The following is a 24153-nucleotide window of genomic DNA, read 5'->3' on the forward strand; positions in this document are numbered from 1 at the left end:
CTGTCAAGAGAACTGCTGCAGACCAGAAGAGATCAATGGCTTTACGCCAGATATCCAGATGCTTATCAACTCTAAGGGTGCAAACAAGTCATTTATGCTTGATCGTGAGCATTTGCCGCTACAGTCGGAGTTTGAGGATAACACCGTGACGATGGATCCATCCCATCCCACCTCAGCTACAACACAGGCATAAGTAGAAGTTGCTAGTACTGCAGAGCCAAGTGCTTCCATCGCTCCATTGCTAAAAACCAAGACAGATCAGATGAACTACCTTCTTCAAGCTACTCGGAGGATCGAGCAGAGTTTGGCCAGCCTCGCAAAGAACCACAAAGAGTCTTGAGAGGATCATTGAGACCAAATTCTGTGATCTAGATGTCAAGGTTACAGAGATGCAGACAACCATTGAGAGTCCGAAGAAAGAGGTCGATGAAGCTAATCTTTAGTCTAGTGACGATGATGAGCACCATGGCACATGTCTTCCCACGACCACTCAGTTCCAAACTATGCCCAGATCAACACCAGTACTAGTCACTTCCAAAGCCACAGTCTTAGCTCCAACTGTTGCATCTATGGTTGCTCCATTAGTGCCTCCAGTTGTTTCTAAACCTCCAACTCAGCAAACATCAACAAAGATCTTTGTAGACACACTTCTCTCCACTCCGACGTCTACACACACCGGTGCTGCAAGTCAAAGGACTTTACCACTAGGAGCTACTGGAGATCGAGCCTAGAGCGATGATTAGCTCTATACTTCTTCAAACTTTTTGGTACTTGTTGCCAAAGGGGGGAGAATTGGTATAGATCATTAAGCTTCGAGAGAGAGTGCTCTTGCTTTTTCTTGTTTGGTTTCTTGGATTTCATGCTACTTTCAGATACTGTTGTTTAATGCTTGTATGAGACTATGTTACTTTGTGCTTGATCATGAAGTACTCTGATGCTATGCTTGCTTAAATATCTATCCACATGCTCTTTGTATGATCATTCAATTGTTTGGTTGGTGATGAGTGATTATTACATTGCAATCATATCATTTTGAGCACTCCGCCAAGATGTATGTGACATGGAAGAGTGACCCATGATCCTAATTGATTGTGCATTTGTATTCAAACACAAATTTAGGGGGGGGGCTTGCTTATCATATCATCTTGAGCGATGATGTAATCCTTTGATTATATCATTTGTCGATGCTTTGATCTATATGTTGTCATCAATTACCAAGAAGGGGGGATTCAGAGTGGAACTAATCCCCGGGTGGTTTTGGTAATTAATAACAACTTATAAGTCATTGATCTAATGCTCATCGATAATAGATTTTAGAGAAGATCAATGATTGGCATGGCAAGGACTAGTGATTGTGGACCCCTCAAAATGCTAAGGACAAGGATTGGCAAAGCTCCAAGACTCTACATTTTTGGTTAAGTGATCGAAGATCACATTGAGTCCATAGGAAAGCCAATACTATTTAAAAGGGGACGAGGTTTTGATCATGACTCAATTGCTCAAGTGCTTGGTGATATTGTTCCAAAAATCCTCAAACACTTCTCCACATCACATGTGTCCAAAAACCTAAAGTATCATCTCGGTCCCACCAAAAATCACTATCCAGGACTCACCAAGTTGATCACATACACTGCCTAAGCCAAACCCTAGCGTTTCGGTTCTACCGACATGGATCTCGGTCTCACTGAGATGGCGTGACCAAGTTTGTGTTGTGAAGTTGCTTCATTTCAGAATTAACGAGACGGAACGGCCGAGACTACCGAAATGAGGTCTTGTCCTAGCCATTGCACTCCAGTCGCACCGAGATGTTCTGATCGGTCTCACCGAGACTTCTAACGTTTGAATCTTTTACACTAGTTTGTCTCACCGAGATTTCGGTCCGGTTTCACCGAGTTGGGTCAATGACTTCTAACGGTTAGATCTTTGGGTGAAGGGTATATATACCCCTCCACCCCCACTTAATCTCTAAGACAGTCATCAGAACGAAACACTACTTCCACTACTCATTTTCCGAGAGAACCACCTACTCATGTGTTGAGATCAAGCTATTCCAATCCAACCATTTGAACCTTGATTCTAGCCTTCCCAAGTTGCTTTCCATTAAACCCCCTCTTCTACCAAAGCCAAATTTGGGTGTCTCCTAGATTGGTTAGGTGCCACTTGGGAGCCTCCAAGAGATTGTGGGGTTGAACCAAGGAGTTTGTAATGCAAGGAGATCGCCTACTTTGTGAAGATCTATCCGAGTGAGGCTATTCCCTCGTGGGCGTAAGTCATGATGGAATAGACAAGGTTGCTTCTTCGTGGACCCTTCGTGGGTGGAGCCCTCCGTCAACTCGCACAAGCGTTGCTCTCCGTGGGTTGAAGTCTCCATCAACGTGAATGTACGATAGCACCACCTACGGAACCACGACAAAAATCATCGTGTCTTCATTGCGTTTGATTTCTCCGATCCCTCCTTTACATTCATATGCAAAGTCTTTACTTTCCGCCGCTCAACTATTAGACTTGCATGTGTAGAGCGTAGTTGACTTGGTTGAATTGCTAAAACTTTCCTACAACTATAATTGGGAAAATGATAAGTTCTTACTTGGTCAAGTAGTCTAATCACCCCTCTAGACATACTTTCGATCCTACAGCCACATGTTACGGGGGACTGATTGTGCTGAGCCAACCTTGCATTTCCAAGGTGTGCCTATTTACCTCATGCCACATTTTTCTTCCCTAACTAGAAAATAAGACGCGTAAGGCTAGGCTTTTGCTGGTTTTCTTCTCAGTCTTCTGATTTTTTGGCTACTTGTCTAAGCATCTGCTAGCGGTGGAAACTTAATCCCGACCAGTAAAATTTTGAGAGGATTGTTGTCCGGCTCATTCTTGTTTTCCATAGTATTGCTTCGATGTTCTTAGAATGTCCAACGAGTAAATTATAATCATCAATGGCAGCTCCGACCCGGGTCACACTTATTACTTTGAGTATACAAATATGCGGCCTCGTTATTTTAGCAGAAAGTTGTGATTTTTGTAAATGTCATTTTGCTTGATCTGATATGTACTAACATTCCTTGCCACCTTCTTGTAGTCACAATATTGGACACAAGATGGTGAGCTCGTTGTTGGGTAGAGTAGGAATAAAAACCTCCATAAAGTAGGTCACTTGTCTTGTAATAACCAATAGTATGTGTAGCTATTCTTGGACATGTTTAGTGTGTGTTGATAACGTTGAAACAAAAGTTGTTCAACCTTTTCAAACTTAGTTCACATAAATTTAACGGAAATTTATCCTAGTGGATGCCACCTCTTTATCTTATTTGTTTGTCTTGCACTGAGAATGAGTAAGTGGGACGGAGAAACTCCAAAAGACTTTGTCCATCAAATGTAGTGTCTTAAAAGCTCTATTTTTATATCAACCGAGTAGAGTTGTACTTTATTCTCATCGAAGACTTTAGTTTAAAAATAATAATATTGAAGTTGAGAGGCATCTTCTCTCTGTGCAAATACAAAAAATAGATTACAAAATTTATCCACGACCGAGATATACAATTGACTATCGGTATCTAGTTTGAATTTGTCATTGTTCTCTTGGCCTCTACAATGAGAAGGAGTGAACAACCTACAAATACGTTTATTACAAAGTCTTAAAAATAAAAGAAAAAGGCCCTCATGCTAACATATGTAAAACAAGAAAAAAAAGTGCTAAATAGAGCTACCGTCACCTAGTCACCTATGAACTCACCATGAAAAAGTAGCAAGTAACTGCATCACTATGGTCTCCAACCACTTGCTTCACCCGATCATGCTTTCCACGAACCCGACCTATGTAAGAATGCTCATGATTGCAACAATATAAGACTCCTAGGAATAACTCGGTTTTTGTGGTTTAAACTGCTTTGTCAAAATAATATAGTTGTGTCAAAACCAAATAACCTAACATTACCAGAACTACACTCATAATCTAGGAGAGGGGCGCCACCCTGGACCATCGAGCCATTTTCCTACACATATGAGCATCATTTAAAAGCAATACACAATACCTAGAGAAACCGAAGCAGTTTGACATATACATTCACCTTGTTTACAAAAAGTTATTTTGAGCTAAGTATCTCTAGTCAAAGTTATCCTTCGAAATATAATATTGTACCGACTGAGGTGTGTGTGTGAGAGAGTGTGTGTCTGTGGGGCGGGGGAGGGGGTTGATGTACTAAGTTTCCACAAAATGTGCGAGTAAATAGTACACGCGAGTCCATGGTAAGTCAATACATCAAGCCGGTAAAGAAAATGTCCATTATGCTATACAACATCGCTGCAATTATTTGGCCCGATAAGAGCTCATCTAAATTTGACATTAAAATACCGGTCATATTGCTTGTGCCAAAATGACATTCTTCCTTTTCGCAGTGTTACACAAGGAATTGCAATTGTACAACTAGTTAAGATTCGTTTCCCATCCAACTGTATTACAAAATGGGTGTCACAGTCATTTTGGAGCCCAATGCATCCTAATTAGCTCTTCTGGCTTGGTATAGTTTCGTGATAGTAGCTGTGGTTTCCTCCTCTATTCATTTAGCCATTGGTCATTACATGGCAGATATATTTTGTAGACCATTACAACAATTAGTCACCACAAAAGAAATGCATCATGCACATTATGTGATAAAAAATATGGCAATACACCAAATATCTGAAATATTTCAGTGTTTGTTTAGTAATCTAGTTGGGTACATAAATATTAGAACACATGGTTTGGATATTTAAATTCATTCTTAAACAATGCATATCTAGAAACATTAATTTATATTCAGATGCTCAACCATTTTTGGGACACCGAGGACTTGGGATATCCGAAGGTATTGCGTTATTAAATACGAGAATATGTGATAACTTTTATATCATAAATTACATCAGACTTAACAATGTATGTATCTTGTATGCCACTAAAAGAAATACTATCCTTATTTATTACAAATCTGATAGATAATGTTCAATTCTGTCGTTGAAATGTTGTCACAGCATCATCAATATTTACCTTATGTAAAGCATAGTGGCGTTCCATCTAAAATTATATTTAAAAGGAAAATAACTCCGCCGTAGAACAAAAATATATCATAAAAACCAAGTTCATTTCTAAATCCACTAACAATACATGTCATTTACATCACTTACATGGTACCGGTCAAAACACATCTTATGTCTAGATTGTATTGCCTCTTGAAAATAAGAATAGTTGTAAAATCGCTATACTCACCCGTAATTTTTTTCCGCTATAACTGCAAAAAAGGTGGATTTTATTTTGACTGATTTTCTGTAAATCAAAGTGTTTCTAAGAAATTAAAAAAAATCGCTATAACTCCAAAAATCTCTATAAATCAAAGTAGTTCTAAGAAATCTCGATAACTCTCTAACCCTCCAAAAACCCACAAGGTCCAAGAAGACAGAATCCCAAAGACTCTATGGCACCAAACCGCAAAACCATCCTCCAGGCAGAAACCCAAACAGCCCCATAGAAGAAAGGATAGAGATTTTTGTATTTTGCCCCCTGAGATACTCGCAGCGTCCCGGGGTCGCCCCTGTGTCGGTGTGCGCACAGTCTATTTCTTCCCCTGACGCCCAGTCCTCTCCCCTTTCTTCTTCCTTCCTTCCTTCCTTCTTCTCCCCTCTTTCTCCGGTCGGTGCTCGCTATCTCTCTCCATTTCCCCGCCTCACGAGAAACCCACACGCGCTTTTCCTCCACAATTTATTGCTCAGGGTTCTTGCCGAGCAGTACTGCGCAACCACCCCCGCCGCGCGCGCGCGCAAGGACGAGCTCTTCCCGTGTTGCGTGCTTCCTTCTATGCCTGCTTGTTTGGTCAGGAGAGGAGGAGGAGTTGCGGGGTGCAGGTGGCGGCATTGGTGAGATTTTGCGGTGAGATCCAGCCATGTCGGAGGCCGACCGGTTACGCCTCCGCGCGGCGGCGCTGGCGCTCGACGGCGGCGCTGTGCGGGACAAGCCGGACTCCAAGGCTAACGTGTTCGCGGATCTTGGGTCCCCGGTGTCGCCGCTGCGGGCGCGGGCCAGCATGACGACCTCCTCCTCCTCCTCTTCCGGGTCGGCCAAGTCGCCAGCGCAGTCAAATGTTGGGGCGGTGGGAGCGGCAGGCGGGAGGAGCCACTCCGGTGAGCTGGCGGTGGAGAGCCACCCGCCGCGGCTGCCGGGGCACCGGCGGTGCGGATCTGGCCCGCTGATATTCTCCGGCGGCAGCAGCAGCGGAGGGAGCGGGGGAGGCGGAGGGGACCGTGGGAGCACGGCGAGCTCGCCGATGACCAATGCGCTCCCCGCCGGTAACATCTGCCCATCTGGCCGCGTTCCGGGGGCGGCGGCCGCGCCGCCCCCGCCGCGCTCCCGCCCGGACGTGCTCGGATCCGGCACCGGCCACTATGGCCACGGGAGCATCATGCGCGGGGCCGTCATGGGCCCCGCGAGAAGCAGCATTGATGCGCCGTCCTTTCTCGGACACTCAATGAGATCTCCGGCAAGCTCCCCGGTGGCGCCACCGAGCGGCGGAAGCCTGCAGGAGATGACTCGCCTAGGCAACGAGTGGTACAAGAAGGGGAGGCACGCGGAGGCGCTGCGGTACTACGACCGTGCGGTGTCTCTCTGCCCCGAAAGCGCCGCGTGCCGCGGAAATCGTGCCGCCGCGCTCATCGGCCTTGGCCGGCTCGCCGATGCGCTCCGCGACTCCGAGGAGGCCGTCCGGCTCGACCCGGCCAGCGGTCGCGCCCACAGCCGCCTCGCTGGTCTCTACCTCCGGTGAGCTTCTTGTGCTCGTATCTTTGGGTCACTGTAACCGGCATTGGGCCGCTCTGCGTCAGAACGCATTAGATTCCAGTTCGATGTGCAGATCCCTACTTGATTCCATTGCTCTCAAGTGTTCACGTTTTCACGCCTGCATGTTGCTGTTGCTTTCTTGGCTGTGCTTGCCAGCTTTTCCCGTTAGCAAAGTCCAACTTGAAGATGAAAGCAACATGATTGTTGCGTTGTTCCTCTTTCTTTTTGTTTGCGCTGGCCGATTTGATTGGGGATTGTTACTGCTCTGTGTGGTCTGTTTGATCGTCTCTCTCCAATTTGAAAACAAAGGAATTTTGGTGACAGAATTATCACATTAATTTGTTCTTGGTTGAGCTGTGAGTGAGCAAATGCCAGGATCTTGTCTTGCAAGCAAATTGGGCGTTTCCCATCACACAATGCTGAATGAAAGGTGTTGCTTAGCTGTATTATTTTGTAAGCTTGCTTGATGCCATTGTCTTTAGGTACACTGAATTCAGACCACACAATGCTGACGAACCATGAATTTTAATCCTAATTCCGTTCAAGCGGGGCACTGTCCTGACCTGAGCGCAATTCAGTGTTATTATTCAGATGTGCTGCATGCTTGTTTTGTTGCTGAAATCGGTGTTATTTTCATTATTTCAGGCTGGGAATGATTGAAAAAGCGAGGAGGCACTTCACGCAAGCCAGGCATCTTCACGAGTCCGACCCTGCAGACTGGGAGAAGCTGCAGGATGTGGAGATGCATCTAGGAAGAAGCACGGATGCCAGGAAAATTGGAGATTGGAAGAGCGCGCTGAGGGAAGCGGATGCTGCAATTGCGGCCGGAGCCGACTCGTCCCAGTTGGTAAATTCATCATCCCTCGCTTGTGCCTTCTTTCTTTCAAGTGTTGGAAAATGGAAATGGTTTTACATTGTAGATTCTTGCTAGAATTTATACTGGTTTCTTTTTCACCCAGCTTCGTGCCTTGAGATCAGAAGCACTTCTCCGGCTCCACAAGTTAGAGGAGGCTGATTCGACTCTTACAAGCTTGCTGAAATTAGACAAGTCATTACTATCTTGGACGGCGGCGAAACTCTCGGGCATGCTAGTTGAGTCTTATGTACATATTGTGCGAGCCCAGGTTGACATGGCATTGGGAAGGTACATACGATCCTCCAACCCTGTAACAATGCTCGATTCTCTAGATTGCAGCAAAAGCAGATCATCACTGAAGTTGGGATTCATTTCTGCAGGTTTGATGCCGCTGTTGCAGCAGCTGAGAATGCCAGACTTATCGATCCTGGGAATGCGGAAGTTGGGATGATTCTAAATAATGTGAGGCTAGTTGCAAGAGCTCGAGCCCAAGGGAATGAACTCTTCAAGGCTGCCAAGTTTTCTGATGCTTCTATAGCCTATGGTGAAGGGCTCAAGTACGATCCTTCAAATCCAGTGCTCCACTGCAACCGAGCAGCTTGCTGGTGGAAGCTAGACCGTTGGGAGAAAGCCGTTGATGACTGTAACGAGGCGTTGAGAATACAGCCTACTTACACAAAGGCTCTCTTAAGGCGAGCAATGTCCTATTCCAAGGTAAGTGACCAGGCATTCTCATGTTTTTGACATCCCATTCCGTTTGCTGTTTTGTTGACCTCTTCCATTTTTATTAGCTCGAGCGTTGGGCTGATTGTGTGCGGGATTATGAGGTGCTCCGGAAAGAGCTTCCTGCCGATACTGAGGTTGCCGAAGCATTGTTCCATGCTCAAGTTGCCTTGAAGACAACTCGTGGTGAGGATGTATCAAACATGAAGTTTGGAGGAGAGGTTGAAATGGTAACCAGTGTAGAGCAACTATATGCTGCCACTCGTTCGCCTGGTGAGTTTTGCTCAAATAATACTTGTTTCCGTTACAGTTCCGATATCCGTAGGTCAGTTCTTGTGTGTATCTGTGTATTATCATGAAGAACGAGAACTGCCACATTGTTTATGTGTATAAAACTATAAAATTATTACTGACGCATCTGGATAGGTTTATAGTGTACTAGATTTGCCTGCATTACAGTTTTGCTTGCCTGTCGTTTCATCTTCAGGGGTATCTGTTGTCTACTTCATGTCGTCGGTGAATCAACAATGCATACAAATTACACCTGCGGTGGACTCTCTTTGCAGCGAATGCCCCTCAATGAATTTTCTGAAGGTAAAGCTACTTGATATATCACTCAATGAGTTACAACATTTTTGCAAGTCACTAACAGACAGGCCACATTGCAACCCCTCAACAGGTAAATGTTGAAGATAGCCCAACGGTGGCAAAGGCAGAGAACGTGCGGATAGTCCCTACATTCAAGATATACAAAGATGGGGCGAGAGTGAAGGAGATGATCTGCCCTACCTTGCATGTCCTGCGCTACTCAGTGAGACACTATGCGGTATCCAGTTCTTGAGAAGCTTTCGGTTGGTACATAGGGCTCCCCTTTCCTCTGCCAGCCAGTCTTTTGCTTTAGGTCCCAAATTTGCAAAAACACCAGCCTCCACAGCATTTCACCAGCTGCATAATAATTCCCCATTGAGCATCGAGCATAATGAGCCTCCCCCAGTTTTCTGCTTTCCACCCATCATTACCCATCCCATCCCTTGCCGTTGAGAACATATGATATTGCCGACCCCATTCAATTCTTACACCTTTCAGGCTCTTTGGCTCCCTGTATTTTGATACATTTTGCTTTACATCTTAGGCCGTAAACCAGCAGCGCCCGTGGAGGGCAATGTTTGTAATGTTGTTTAGTTTAGAATATCATAGAGGGAGAGGGGGAGGGGGTTGCTGGTTGCGGTTTTCGTTACGTGTATATACCATATAGCAAAACATGAGAATCCATTTAGTGGAGGTGGTGAGGAGGAGGGGGAGGAGGGTACAGACAGGGCTAGTTGTTGTGTTACTGTCATTTTAGCGATAAAAAGGAAAATCAATTGGTAATTGGTGTAGAGAGGGGAAAGGTTGGTGGTGTTAATTGGATGCCATTTTGCTGCTTCTGCTGGTCTGTGGTGCCGATACATTTTCATCATCATGAATAAAACAATCCAACATTCTTTCTTTCTTTCTTTGTATTTTGCTCTGCTGTTGGTTATTCCTTTCTGTAATGAGCTGGAGTATTATGGTATGTTGTCAAGAATCACTAATCCTAGCTTGCTCTGGCATTCTTCTACTATTTGTCAGCATTAGCACAATAGGTTTGTTCTGCCAGCTGGCATGGCATGGCATGGCATGGCCTGTGAGAGTCATTGGGAGTAGAGATGATGGCAACATCAGCACTGGTCCTCTGGTTTGGCTCTGTGTGTGTGGTGGCTGGTAGGTGTGGGTAACAAGGGTAGTAGTAACACAGCGCATCTCCCAATGTATGTGCTTAGGGGTGTGAGAAAGAAGAGACTTTTTCCTCACTTGTTCTCTCTCTGGGGTGGGTCTACAGTAGGTGTTAAAGCCATGATGACCACAGAACTGGCAGTCCTCTCTGTCTCTCTCTAGCTCCATGGCGATGATCAGATCTGGGAGCCCCAGCTGGTAATGATTTGGGCCCCAGGGCCAGGGCCAAGCAAGTCCCTCCTAGCCTGGCACGCAGAGCTGGCCCCTTTTGAATGGGGTAGCTATCTCATTCATTGCTTTGCAATCTACTAGTACTACTACTAGTACTGCCCTCTCTCTCTCCATCTCCCTAGCCTACACGCCCAATAGATATCTACAGCCTCTGAGAGCGAGTATAATAGTGGGTTTATAGCGGACGGGAGCTTGTGGCTCTCGGGTGTAATTACACCTGATTTTTTTTTAAAATACGTAGTAATTTGTAAGAAAGTCAAAAAAACCTGAAACCTTTTGGGAACGAAGTAGATTTATTGTTGCACTCTTATAAATCTTTTGCGAAGAAATGACTTTCATGATGTTGTTGTTGTTGTGGACGTAATAAAACAAATTTGTCCGTATATACAACATACTGTTCATGCTATATTCTCTGACAATTTGTCATTTTTGTCAGGATTTTGTCAGACAATATTTCGTTACAAAATATTTTTGTATCTATACCAATATAAAAAGACCCAAAAGGGCAGATCTAATTAATCTCGGTCATCAAATCGTGTCAATCCAACGACATGTCAAGCGCTCAACACGTTTAGCGTGTAGTTAATTTCATGCCAAATATAGTGCTAATTATATAATAACACGCAAATAATATCCTATTTAATATCCGCATGCACTTACTATACTTTCAAATTAACGTGCATTGCACGCACACATTGACTAGTGACAGAAATGTCAGATTTTTGTATGATAGAAACGACAACTCAAGTTTGTTGGGAAAAAAGTTTTGGAATGTTTTGACTTTTTCTGATTTTTTTACAAATAAAATCAGTTATCAGGTGTAATTACCACAATGTTCCAAAAGGTATTTTCCGTTTACAGTCTGCTTATGTGGCACTTTTGCCCGTGTGAATGAGAGACGTGGAAAGGTAAGGAAGTGTGCTCTTATGTAAGGGCAACTCCAGTTATTTTAGATAATGCTAAAATACAAGATAGAGTAAGATACAGAAGTGTAAAAGAAAGTGGATTAATGTTGATCACCAAATTTTAGGCACTGGATGTCTACAGTCAAGGAGGTTGGTGCTTGCCGCCGGCGAGGCAGTGGCTTCCTATAGCCTCCGAGCACCTTTTAGGCACGGGAGGTGGCGGGGAACCCGGTTCTCCGTCCGGTTGGCCTGTATAGTTCTAGATCCTTCTAGAGGTTTGGTTCTTGGCGGTGGTGGTGAGACGGGGCGGTGTTGTTTCTTGGAAATAAGTCCTTCCGGTCCTCTCCTCGTGCGAGTGGCGTCAGCTCCGTCGTCGATCGTAGACTGGTGAGTGCAGGGTGGTTGGACACTTGAGTTTCGACCGTTTGGCCCCCTGGTGTTGGAGTCAAGAGACGAACGTCCTTTGTCTCGACGTGTCGCGGTGGCGACGGTGAATCCCTCTTGAAGGACAACGAAGGTGACTGTCAGCTTGTTGGATGTGTGGCGGATAGATTTGACTGTCTTGATGAAGGCAGTGTGGCTCTAGGCCCGGATCTGGAGCTTGAGGAGCTCAGATAGCGTTTTCGGACTGGAAATTGCTTCGGTCCGATGTGATTGAAAGTTTCAGATCCTGCTCGTTGGAGTAGGTGCCTACTGCCACTCATCAACGCTTTCATGTGAGGGGTTTCTTCACCTCCAAGGTTCGAGGTTGTCGACGTTCTTCTCCTTCTCAGGCGGTGTGTTTGACGGCGGTGGAGGTCCACATCAAGCGGTGATCTCTGTAGTGGAGAGGAAGACCAAGGACTTCTTTGCTTTTTTTTACTGTGTTGGTCTTTTTCTAGTTTGGCTGTGGCAGATCCTTCATGTATATCCTCCTTGTCTATTTGTATTTGTAATCGTACATGTACTGGTTTGCCGCTCGCTTGAATACACATAAGTGTATGCCTTAAAAAATTGTTGGACATGTTCGTTGATAGCTAGTCGGGCGGAGGCCATCCAACCAGAGTGATCAAATAAAAGGGACACCGATTTTTCATTCGTTTTTGAAGTAATTTATACATAACAAAGAAAACCCTAAAAACAACTAAAAACCTGATCTACTCCCGTCGGAGGTGAGATCAACGGCCATGTGGGGCGGTTTGGCCTTATCGTCATTGGTGGCCGAAGTTAACAGAGGCAGAGCTGCCATTATCGTGGTGTTGGTCCGATGTGTCATCGCCTCCAAATCCTCGAAGAGCCGGTGCTCCGCCCTCGTTGACGCGGAGTTGCCAACGCTCGCGGTAGATAGAGAGGGCGCTGTGCATGGAATCAAGCACATCTCGGTTTTTGTCAACAATGCGCGGGTCCATTGCAACCATGACCGCGACAGCATCTTCGAACGCGTGCTCTGCTAAGAGCCGATCCATCTCTAGTCGATGCTCCTCGAGGAGCAAGAGATTGTACTTTTGCTCCTCCTGCAACAGACGGAACACAGACACCAGCGACTTCTCCCCTGGCACGGGTGCTCGTTTCCCCCCTTCTCCACCTCCTCCATTGCGATCTCTGCCATGACCATAGGGTTGTTGTCCACTGCTTCGGAAAGCTTGGAGGTTAGCCCGCCGCAATAAAGGCTTGGCGTCCGTGGCATGGACCTTGTCGCGATTTCGGTGCTGTCATGCGACGACTGTAACGCCCGGATAATCAAGCTACAGTAATCCCACGCTAATGATGTCACGTCACCACGGTTACTGTTGCTAATCTATCGTTAGATCAAAACCGGTCTAAAATTCAAATTCAAAGTTTGGTAAATAATAAAAGTTTTCAAACATTAAAATAAAAATGTTCGGTTTGTACTAAATATTGCATGTGTAAATATGGTGTAATAAACACATTTTTATAAAATGCCTAAATAATTTAAATTGAAATAAAACAGAAAAGAAAATAAATAAAAGAAAGAAAATACCAAAGAGAAAACAAACAAAAGAAGAGGGAGGAAAGAAAACCCACCCGGGCTCCGGCCCAGCAGGCCATTGGGCCAAACCACCTGGCCGGCCCACCCCGCACCCCACCCCACTCCCCCCACTCACCCACCAACACCCCCACACTCCCCCCGCAAAATATCCCCCCTCTTCCCCCGATTGGATCGGGATCGAGGAGGGGGAACCGTTCGTCGCCGTCGCCCGAGGACCGCCCGGGCGTCGCCGGACGCCTTCGCCGGACTGCTTCCCCCGTCGCCCGGTCGTCCCCGTCGTCCTCCCCACGCCCCGCTGCCCCGTTCCCTACAAACGCACGGTGAGGCCCCAGGCCTCTTCGCTTCCCCGAACCCGTACGCACGAGCGCACACGCCCAGTCACCCACGCGCGCCCGCGTCGTCCCTGAGTCACCGCGACCCCCCGCTCCCTCCGCGCGCACTGCGCCCGCTCGTCGCCCCACCGCAGCTCGCGCTGGCTCGCCCACCCGCGGCCCCTTGCTCCTGGCCGCGCCTGCCCGCGCCGAAGCGCACGCGTGCTCGTGCGCCCAGCGCCTGCTGCTGCCCTGGGGCCGCGGCCTCCTTCCCCGCGTCGCGCCTGGACTGTGCGCCCTTCCCCTCCTGCTACCTTGCTCCTGCCCGCGCCCGCATCCGCGCTCGGCCACTGCCCGACCTCGCCGTGCCCTGGCTGCCGTCGACTGCTGCTTCCCGCGCCTGCCGTCGACCGTTGCTTCCCGCGCCCTCCGGCGTCGCCCCAGTGCTCGCCTCTGCCTCCCGCCGGAGCTCCACGCCGGCCGCCGCCCTGCTCATCCCCTGTTGCCCCGCCGTGGCCTCGCCGCTGCCACGCCGGTGCCGCGCCGGCGTTTTTCCCCTCGCCGTGGCCCCGACTGGCTGCGTCCAGTTCGGGCGCCCGCACCCGCACGTCCCGGCGCCCACCCGCGCCCGTGTGCCCGCTAAGGCCCCCAGGGCCTATGACAGGGGGCCCCGCCCATAACGTTTTTTTAATAAATAAGTAAATAAAAATAAAATGAATTAACAATTAATTAAGTTAATTAATCATGTTTAATTAATTAGTTAGTTTAATTAAGCAGGAATTAGTTTAACCTAAACCCTAATTAACCTAACAGTGTATGACAGGTGGGTCCCGCTGGGCCCACACGTCAGTTTGACCAGTCAACACCTCTGTTGACTGCTGACGTCATGATGACGTCAGCATGCACTGTTCTGGATAATGTTGAATTAAATTAATTAAACAAATTCTAAAAATGATTTAAAACTTTAGTAAATCATATAAAATAATCCGTAACTCGGATGAAAATACTTTCTACATGAAAGTTGCTCAGAACGACGAGACAAATCCGGATACGCAGCCCGTTCGTCCGCCACACATCCCTAACATATCGAACTCGCAACTTTCCCCCTCCGGTTCATCTGTCCGAAAACGCGAAACACCGGGGATACTTTCCCGGATGTTTCCCCCCCTTCGCCGGTATCATCTCTTACCGCGTTGGGCACACCTAGCATCACGCTTTGTCATGTCATGCATCGCCATGCATTTGTTTGCATTGTATTTACTGTTTCTTCCCCCTCTTCTCTCCAGTAGACTACGAGACCGACGCTGCTGCTGCCCAGTTCGACTACGGAGTTGACGACCCCTCCTTCTTGCCAGAGCAATCAGGCAAGCCCCCCCTTGATCACCAGATATCGCCTATTCTTCTCTATAATGCTTGCATTAGAGTAGTGTAGCATGTTACTGCTTTCCGTTAATCCTATCCTGATGCATAGCCTGTTCTTGCTACTACTGTTGTTACCTTTACTCGTAATCCTACATGCTTAGTATATGATGCTAGTTTTCCATCAGTGGCCCTACATTCTTGTCCATCTGTTGTGCTATACTATCGGGCCGTGATCACTTGGGCGGTGATCACGGGTATATACTTATATACTCTATACATGACACCTGTGGTGACTAAAGTCGGGTCGGCTCGTAGGAGTACCCGCAAGTGGATCTTTGTGGCGGAGCGACAGGGCAGGTTGAGACCACCTAGGCGAGAGGTGGGCCTGGCCCTGGACGGCGTCCGCGGTTACTTCAAAATAACACGCTTAACGAGTTCTTGGTATTTGATCTGAGTCTGGCCATTTGGTCTATACGCACTAACCAACTACGCGGGAACAGTTATGGGCACTCGACGTCGTGGTATCAGCCGAAGCCTTCGTGACATCAGCGACGGAGCGGCGCGCGCCGGATTGGACTGGAACGCCACTAGGCTAGGTTTGCTTCCGGCCGCGTACGCAACGTGCAGGTGTGCAATGGGCGATGGGCCCAGACCCCTGCGCCATAGGATTTAGACCGGCGTGCTGACCTCTCTGTTGTGCCTAGGTGGGGCTGCGACGTGTTGATCTTCCGAGGCCGGGCATGACCCAGAAAAGTGTGTCCGGCCAAATGGGATCGAGCGTGTTGGGTTATGTGGTGCACCCCTGCAGGGAAGTTTATCTATTCGAATAGCCGTGTCCCTCGGTAAAAGGATGACCCGGAGTTGTACCTTGACCTTATGACAACCAGAACCGGATACTTAATAAAACACACCCTTCCAAGTGCCAGATACAACCCGGTGATCGCTCTCTAACAGGGCGACGAGGAGGGGATTGCTGGGTAGGATTATGCTATACGATGCTACTTGGAGGACTTCAATCTACTCTCTTCTACATGCTGCAAGATGGAGGCTGCCAGAAGCGTAGTCTTCGACAGGACTAGTTACCCCCCCTTATTCTGGCTTTCTGCAGTTCAGTCCACCGATATGGCCCTCTACACATATACCCATGCATATGTAGTGTAGCTCCTTGCTTGCGAGTACTTTGGATGAGTACTCACAGTTGCTTTTCTCCTTCTTTTCCCCTTTCTATACCTGATTGTCGCAACCAGATGCTGGAGTCCAGGAGCTAGAGATCCCGAGGATGATTCTACATGGAGTTCGGCTTCGAGGAGTAGTTAGGAGGTCCCAGGCAGGAGGCCTTGCCTTTTCGATCGTTGCTACTTTTGTGCTAGCCTTCTTAAGGCAAACTTGTTTAACTTATGTCTGTACTCAGATATTGTTGCTTCCGCTGACTCGTCTATGATCGAGCAATTGTATTCGAGCCCTCGAGGCCCCTAGCTTGTATTATGATGCTTGTATGACTTATTTATGTTGTAGAGTTGTGTTGTGATATCTTCTTGTGAGTCCCTGGTCTTGATCGTACACATTTGCGTGCATGATTAGTGTACGATTGAATCGGGGGCGTCACAAGTTGGTATCAGAGCCGACTGCCTGTAGGAATCCCCCTTTCCACACTCCTTGGCTGAAGTCGAGTCTAGACATTACAAAACTTTTACTAACATGGCTGTGTGTCTTACGGGCCCACGTCGCCATTGGGTGGTACTAGGATCTTTTACTCCTCGACCTTTACTCTGGGACTCTGAACTCTCTTCTACTCGGGTTAAACGAATTTACTAACTCTAACACTAGGATCCCGTGACCGCATTCACCCCAAAGTTGGATAAGCCATAGTTATTTCTTAGAATAGTATTTTGAACAATTCACACACTGTCATTTGACTCCTTTGAAACATCTTTGCTTTCAGATGAAACCCACGAGGCAGGTCGTGCGCCACACGACGGCCATTGGTGCCTCGGGATCACCTGCTGTGCTAGCTGAGATGATGACCTATCTGGGTTTTCGCTGGCACCCTGAGTACACGGAGCAGTACCGTGCCATCGTCCACCTCTACTCGCGGGAGTATGACTCCACTATTGTGCTGCACACCGCTCATGGTGTTGGAGTGACCATCGATATGGCTGTCCACGATACTGCTTATGCTGCTCTGACACGTCTTCGTGGAGAGTATCGGGAGTTGGACACCTCCCCTTTCAGGCACATTGCTATCGCATCTGATGTTGGTGCGGAGGGATACTACACTGCTGCCTACTCCCCTGTCACCCGAGAGCCCTTCTACCATCAGAACCTGGTTCTGCATGCTGATGGGCTGGATCGAGCTAACCGAGCTCTTCGTCACGAGTTGTACACCACCCGTCAGCACCTTTACCGTGCTCTGACGCTGTTGCACCCCTTTGTCCGATCTAGGGAGCTGCCCCGTTCTGCGATCTACCCAGCCAGGACTGTGATGCCCCAGGGTGTCGGCTGGCCAGATGTGGGAGGCCACTCTCCCGCACTTGGACCTCTTCTGCCACCTGAGCGTCAGGTTCTGCACCAGAGTATTCACGGACCACAGGTTGCTGACGTGGAGTTCCCGATGCGACACTACCAGCTTTCAGGCTACACCTACCTCCACAGTACCTCTTGGGACTGATGTAGGCTTGCTTGTTAGTGTTAGATGCATTCGCCGCGAGCCTGTGTGCCGCCTATGTTGTTTTAGTCTATGTACTGAACTCTGTGTACTGAACTCTATGTACTGAACTCTATGCATGACCCCTTTTGTAAGTTATGCCGACTACTATGTAGTAGCTATCGTGCTCCTTTCATTATGCATGTTTCATCATGAATGATTCTTGTCTTTGCAAATTTCTCAATGCTGAACTACCCCTGTTATATATTAGCAGGATGGTTAGACCAGGTGGTCGTGGTAGTGGTGGCAGTGCCCCACCACCACCTGAGTACATGGCTGGTATGATCCAACAGTTCGAACTGAACCGCCAATTCATGGAAAATATGATGGCTCAGTTTCCTCGCCCCAATATGGACCAGCAACCAACCCCAGTAACTCTGCAGGATTTCATGCGCCTCAACCTAACTGTGTACCGCAGCTCAACTCAGCCTCTGGATGCTGATGACTGGCTCCGTGACATCACCTATGAGATGGAGTCGGCCGATGTAGCCCCTGCCAGCTATGTCACCTTTGCTTCCTTCTTCCTGAAGGGACCCGCAGCTCAATGGTGGGACAGCCACAGGCGTACTCTGCCAGCTGGAACAATCATCACTTGGCCAGACTTCCAAGCTGCTTTCCGTGCCCGCTTCATTCCTCAGGGAGTCATGGACCGGAAGAAGCGTGAGTTCCGCAACCTCACCCAAGGCAACAAAACTGTTGAAGCTTATCAGCAGGAGTTTCTGGACTTGTCTCGCTATGCTGAAGAGGACATTGCAACTGATGCACGCAGACAGGAGAAGTTCCGTGATGGCCTTCAAGCTGACATCAAGCTCGCACTTCTAGTGCATGACTTTGCTGATTTCGCCACCTTGGTGAACAAGGCCATCAATGTCGAAACTGGTCTGCAGGAATACCAGAGCTCTCACAGGCGCAACCGTGACACGGGCTCATCTTCGGGCCCGCCCTCATAGAAGCGTAAGATATGGATCCCGAACAGCATGTACCGTCCAAATGCATCTGCCCCAAGGCAGACCTATGCTGCACCTCGTCTGCCTCCACCACCATCTAGGCAGCCAAGACTTCCAGCTCCACCACCCCAAGCTCCTGTTCCCACTCCCAATAATGGCCTATGCTTCAGGTGTGGTCAACCAGGACACCGTGCTAGAGAATGCAACCAGAACCAGAATCAACTGGCCCTTCCAGCAACTGGCCATGGAAGCAACCAGCCCCGCAGCAACAAGGCCAAGTCTTATGGTCGTGTTCATGCCAACCACGTTGATCTCAATGAAGCTCAAGACCAGCCTGCTACTGTGATGGGTACACTCCTCGTAAATTCAGTACCAGCATCCGTTTTATTTGATACAGGTGCATCGCATTCATTCATGTCAGAAGATTTCGCATACAAGCACGACGTTAAATGTGAGGAGATGAACACCTCGGTAGTGGTCAAAACCCCCGTGGGACAGTGTCAAACCTCCCTGGTTGGCATCGACGTCCCCGTGGAAATCGAAGGACTGGAATTCTATGCCTCTCCCATTATCCTGAAGTCGTCTAACATCGACCTCATTTTGGGGATGGATTGGTTGAAAGCGCATACTGCTTCTATAGTTTGCGCCACTAAGACCGTCCATCTACTTCACCCTTCAGATGAAATAGTTACTTACCAAGCTCATCTGGTGCAAAATGCCGAGGCCAGGCTCTATGCATTGAACGTTGCACCACTCGAGGGCATTGAAAACATTCCCGTCGTGCGTGAATTCCTCGACGTCTTTCCTGAAGAACTTCCAGGGATTCCCCCTGCTAGAGCTGTCGAATTCATCATCGACTTGAAACCAGGCACCACTCCTATAGCCAAGCGACCCTACAAGATGCCGCCGCATGAACTCCTTGAGCTTAAGGAGGAAATCGACAAATCTCTTCGCAAAGGATTCATTCGCCCAAGTTGCTCTTCTTGGGGAGCACCTTCTCTTTGTCAAGAAGAAGGATGGGACAAACCGATTAGTTCAAGACTACTGTCCTATAAACCAAGCTACCATTCAGAATAAATACCCTCTTCCTCGGATCAGATCTATATGATCAACTGGCGGGTTCATCAGTGTTCTCTGAGCTCGACTTGAGGTTGGGTTACCACCAGATCCGTGTTCGCGAAGAGGATATCCCAAAGACCGCCTTCGTGACTCGATATGGTTCATACGAGTACACCGTCATGTCTTTCGGTTTAACCAATGCTCCAGCCACCTTCTCTCGTCTGATGAACTATATATTCATGGATTACCTCGACAAGTTCGTCGTGGTTTATCTGGATGATATCCTGGTATTTTCCAAGAACGAAGAGGAACATGCTGAACATCTTCGGCTTGTGCTGGAAAAGCTACGAGAGCATCAACTATATGCCAAGTTCTCCAAATGTGAATTCTGGCTACCCGAAGTAACCTATCTTGGGCATGTTATCTCTAAGGATGGTATTGCTGTCAACCCTAAACGAGTCCAGGCTATCCTTGATTGGACTCCTCCCAAGAACGTTAAGCAAGTCAGAAGTTTTCTCGGTCTCGCCAGCTATTGCCGTTGATTCGTCGAGAACTTCTCCAAGATCGCCAGGCCTCTGACTAACCTGTTGCATAAGGGCGTCAAGTTCCAATGGACAGACAAATGTCAGGAAAGTTTCCAGGCACTCAAAGACAAGTTGACTTCTGCCCCAGTTCTAGCTCCACCTGATACTAAGAAGGACTTCGTCATTTACTGCGACGCTTCCCGTCAAGGATTAGGCTGTGTCCTAATGCAAGACCGCAAAGTGATTGCTTATGCCTCTCGGCAATTGCGCCCTGACGAAGAGAACTACCCAGTTCACGACCTCGAACTTGCTGCTGTCATTCATGCGCTGAAGCAGTGGCGACATTACCTTCTCGGTAATCGTTGCGAGATCTTCACTGACCACCAAAGTCTGAAGTATCTGTTTACTCAGCCAGACCCGAACCTCCGTCAGCAGAGATGGATGGAGATTGTTGCAGACTTTGACTTGGGTATTTCCTATACGCCAGGCAAGGCTAATGTAATGGCTGATGCCTTGAGCCGCAAGTCTTACTGCAACCACCTCCAGGTTCACAAAGTTCAGCCCTCGCTTGTTGAAGAATTCAGAAAGCTGAACCTCCATATTGTTCCTCCGGGTGCACTCGCTCCCCCTCCTAAGGAGTTTCGCAAGATGAACCTCCGTGTTGTTTCCCAGGGTTCCCTCAATACCCTGGCCATCGAACCAGATCTCTTGGACTCCATCAAGAGAATACAGGGATATGACTCTGAAGCCCACAAGATTAAGCGCTACCTCGCAGAAGGAAAGCCCTCATTCTTCACTATTGCTGAAGATGGCACTTTGTACTTCAAGGGCCGCCTAGTGGTGCCATGTGCAGAGAAAAACCTGGATATGACACAGGAAGTTATGAAAGAAGCTCATGATACGCCTCTATGTATCCATCCTGGTAGTACAAAGATGTACCAAGACATCCGTCAGAGATTCTGGTGGTCTAATATGAAGCAAGACATTGCTCGTTATGTTGCTGAGTGTGACGTTTGCCGTCGTATCAAAGCAGAACATCAAAGGCCTGCTGGAACTCTGCAACCTATCTCTATTCCTGAATGGAAATGGGACCATGTTGAGATGGACTTCGTCACTGGATTTCCCAAATCACAGAAAGGTAATGACGCTATTCTTGTCGTCATTGACCGGCTTTCCAAAGTTGCACATTTTCTGGCGGTCAAAGAAACGATCACTGCTAGTCAGCTGTCAACGCTCTATATGTCCAGGATTGTTTCACTCCACGGTATTCCATTGGTTATCAGCTCAGACCGTGGCAGCTTATTCACTTCAAGATTCTGGGCAAGTTTCCAAGAAGCTATGGGAACTCATCTGTCATTCAGTACTGCGTTTCATCCTCAATCGCAAGGGCAAGTTGAACGCGTCAACCAAGTTCTCAAAGACATGCTTCGAGCTTGTGTTATTTCCTTCGGCAAGAAATGGGAGGAATCTCTCCCGTATGCTGAGTTCTCTTATAATAATAGCTATCAAGCTAGTCTGAAGATGGCCCCCTTCGAAGTGTTATATGGACGAAAGTGCCGAACCCCTCTGAACTGGTCAGAAACCGGGGAACGTCCACTCTTTGGTCCGGATATTATCCAACACGCCGAAGAACAAGTCCGCATTATTCGCGAGAATCTCAAGACTGCTCAGCCGCGTCAGAAGAGTCAGTATGACCGTCATCATAAAGACATGGTCTATCAACCTGGCAAAAAGGCTTATCTTTGAGTTAAACGAATGAAGGGTGCTCACCGCTTCGGGATCAAGGGCAAACTAGCTCCTCGCTATATTGGCCCATTCACTATTCTCAAAAGGCGTGGAAAAGTGGCATACCAACTGGAGCTTCCGCCGAACCTTTCTCAGGTTCACGATGTGTTCCACGTGTCGCAGCTCCGCCGTTGCTTCAAGGACCCAATCCGAGCAGTGGATCATGAAGTGCTCGAATTGCAGCAGGACCTCTCCTATAAAGAGCATCCGGTCCGCATTCTCGACCAAGCTGAACGCCGCACACGTCAGAAGGCGATCAAGTTCCTCAAAGTCCAGTGGTCGCACCATTCTGAAGATGAAGCCACTTGGGAACGCGATGATCGCCTGCGTGATGAATACCCCGCATTGTTTCCTTCTACCTTCTAAATCTCGGGACGAGATTTCTTGTGGTGGAGGAGTTTTGTAACGCCCGGATAATCAAGCTACAATAATCCCACGCTAATGGTGCCACTTCACCACGGTTACTGTTGCTAATCTATCGTTAGATCAAAACCGGTCCAAAATTCAAATTCAAAGTTTGGTAAATAATAAAAGTTTTCAAACATTAAAATAAAAATGTTCGGTTTGTACTAAATATTGCATGTGTAAATATGGTGTAATAAACACATTTTTATAAAATGCCTAAATAATTTAAATTGAAATAAAACAGAAAAGAAAATAAATAAAAGAAAGAAAATACAGAAGGGAAAACAAACAAAAGAAGAGGGAGGAAAGAAAACCCACCCGGGCTCCGGCCCAGCAGGCCATTGGGCCAAACCACCTGGCCGGCCCACCCCGCACCCCATAACCTCCCCCACTCCCCCACTCACCCACCGACACCCCCACACCCCCCCGCAAAATATCCCCCCCTCTTCCCCCGATTGGATCGGGATCGAGGAGGGGGAACCGTTCGTCGCCGTCGCCCGAGGACCGCCCGGGCGTCGCCGGACGCCTTCGCCGGACTGCTTCCCCCGTCGCCTGGTCGTCCCAGTCGTCCTCCCCACGCCCCGCTGCCCCATTCCCTACAAACGCGCGGTGAGGCCCCAGGCCTCTTCGCTTCCCCGACCCCGTACGCACGAGCGCACACGCCCAGTCACCCACGCGCGCCCGCGTCGTCCCTGAGTCACCGCGACCCCCCCGCTCCCTCCGCGCGCACTGCGCCCGCTCGTCGCCCCACCGCAGCTCGCGCTGGCTCGCCCACCCGCGGCCCCCTGCTCCTGGCCACGCCTACCCACGCCGAAGCGCTCGCGTGCTCGTGCGCCCAGCGCCTGCTGCTGCCCTGGGGCCGCGGCCTCCTTCCCCACGTCCCGCCTGGACTGTGCGCCCTTCCCCTCCTGCTACCTCGCTCCTGCCCGCGCCCGCATCCCCGGTCGGCCACTTCCCGACCTCGCCTGAGCCTCGCCGTGCCCTGGCTGCCGTCGACTGATGCTTCCCGCGCCTGCCGTCGACCGTTGCTTCCCGCGCCCTCCGGCGCCGCCCCAGTGCTCGCCTCTGCCTCCCGCCGGAGCTCCACGCCGGCCGCCGCCCTGCTCATCCCCTGTTGCCCCGCCGTGGCCTCGCCGCTGCCACGCCGGTGCTGCGCCGGCGTTTTTCCCCTCGCCGTGGCCCCGACTGGCCGCGTCCAGTTCGGGTGCCCGCACCCGCACGTCCCGGCGCCCACCCGCGCCCGTGTGCCCGATAAGGCCCCCAGGGCCTATGACGGGGGGCCCTGCCCAGAACGTTTTTTAATAAATAAGTAAATAAAAATACAATGAATTAATAATTAATTAATGAATTAATTAAGTTAATTAATCGTGTTTAATTAATTAGTTAGTTTAATTAAGCAGGAATTAGTTTAACCTAAACCCTAATTAACCTAACAGTGTATGACAGGTGGGTCCCACTGGGCCCACACGTCAGTTTGACCAGTCGACACCTCTGTTGACTGCTGGATAATGTTGAATTAAATTAATTAAACAAATTCTAAAAATGATTTAAAACTTTAGTAAATCATATAAAATAATCCGTAACTCGGATGAAAATACTTTCTACATGAAAGTTGCTCAGAACGACGAGACAAATCCGGATACACAACCCGTTCGTCCGCCACACATCCCTAACATATCGAACTCACAACTTTCCCCCTCCGGTTCATCTGTCCGAAAACGCGAAACACCGGGGATACTTTCCCGGATGTTTCCCCCCCTTCGCCGGTACCATCTCTTACCGCGTTGGGCACACCTA

At 48.5% G+C, this 24153-nt stretch overlaps 1 protein-coding gene across 1 annotated transcript; it reads left to right on the forward strand.

The window, feature by feature from the left end:
- The first annotated feature begins 5615 nt into the window (after positions 1–5615).
- Positions 5616–9870, forward strand: LOC109787059 (TPR repeat-containing thioredoxin TTL1). Its single transcript, XM_020345617.4, has 7 exons — positions 5616–6781; positions 7445–7646; positions 7759–7943; positions 8036–8369; positions 8447–8651; positions 8866–8972; positions 9058–9870. The coding sequence occupies exons 1-7, from the start codon at positions 5910–5912 to the stop codon at positions 9217–9219; spliced, it is 2067 nt and encodes a 688-aa protein (XP_020201206.1). The 5' UTR covers positions 5616–5909; the 3' UTR covers positions 9220–9870.
- Positions 9871–24153: the final 14283 nt, after the last annotated feature.

This window comes from Aegilops tauschii, chromosome 3, assembly GCF_002575655.3.
Source record: "Aegilops tauschii subsp. strangulata cultivar AL8/78 chromosome 3, Aet v6.0, whole genome shotgun sequence".
NCBI lineage: Eukaryota > Viridiplantae > Streptophyta > Magnoliopsida > Poales > Poaceae > Aegilops > Aegilops tauschii.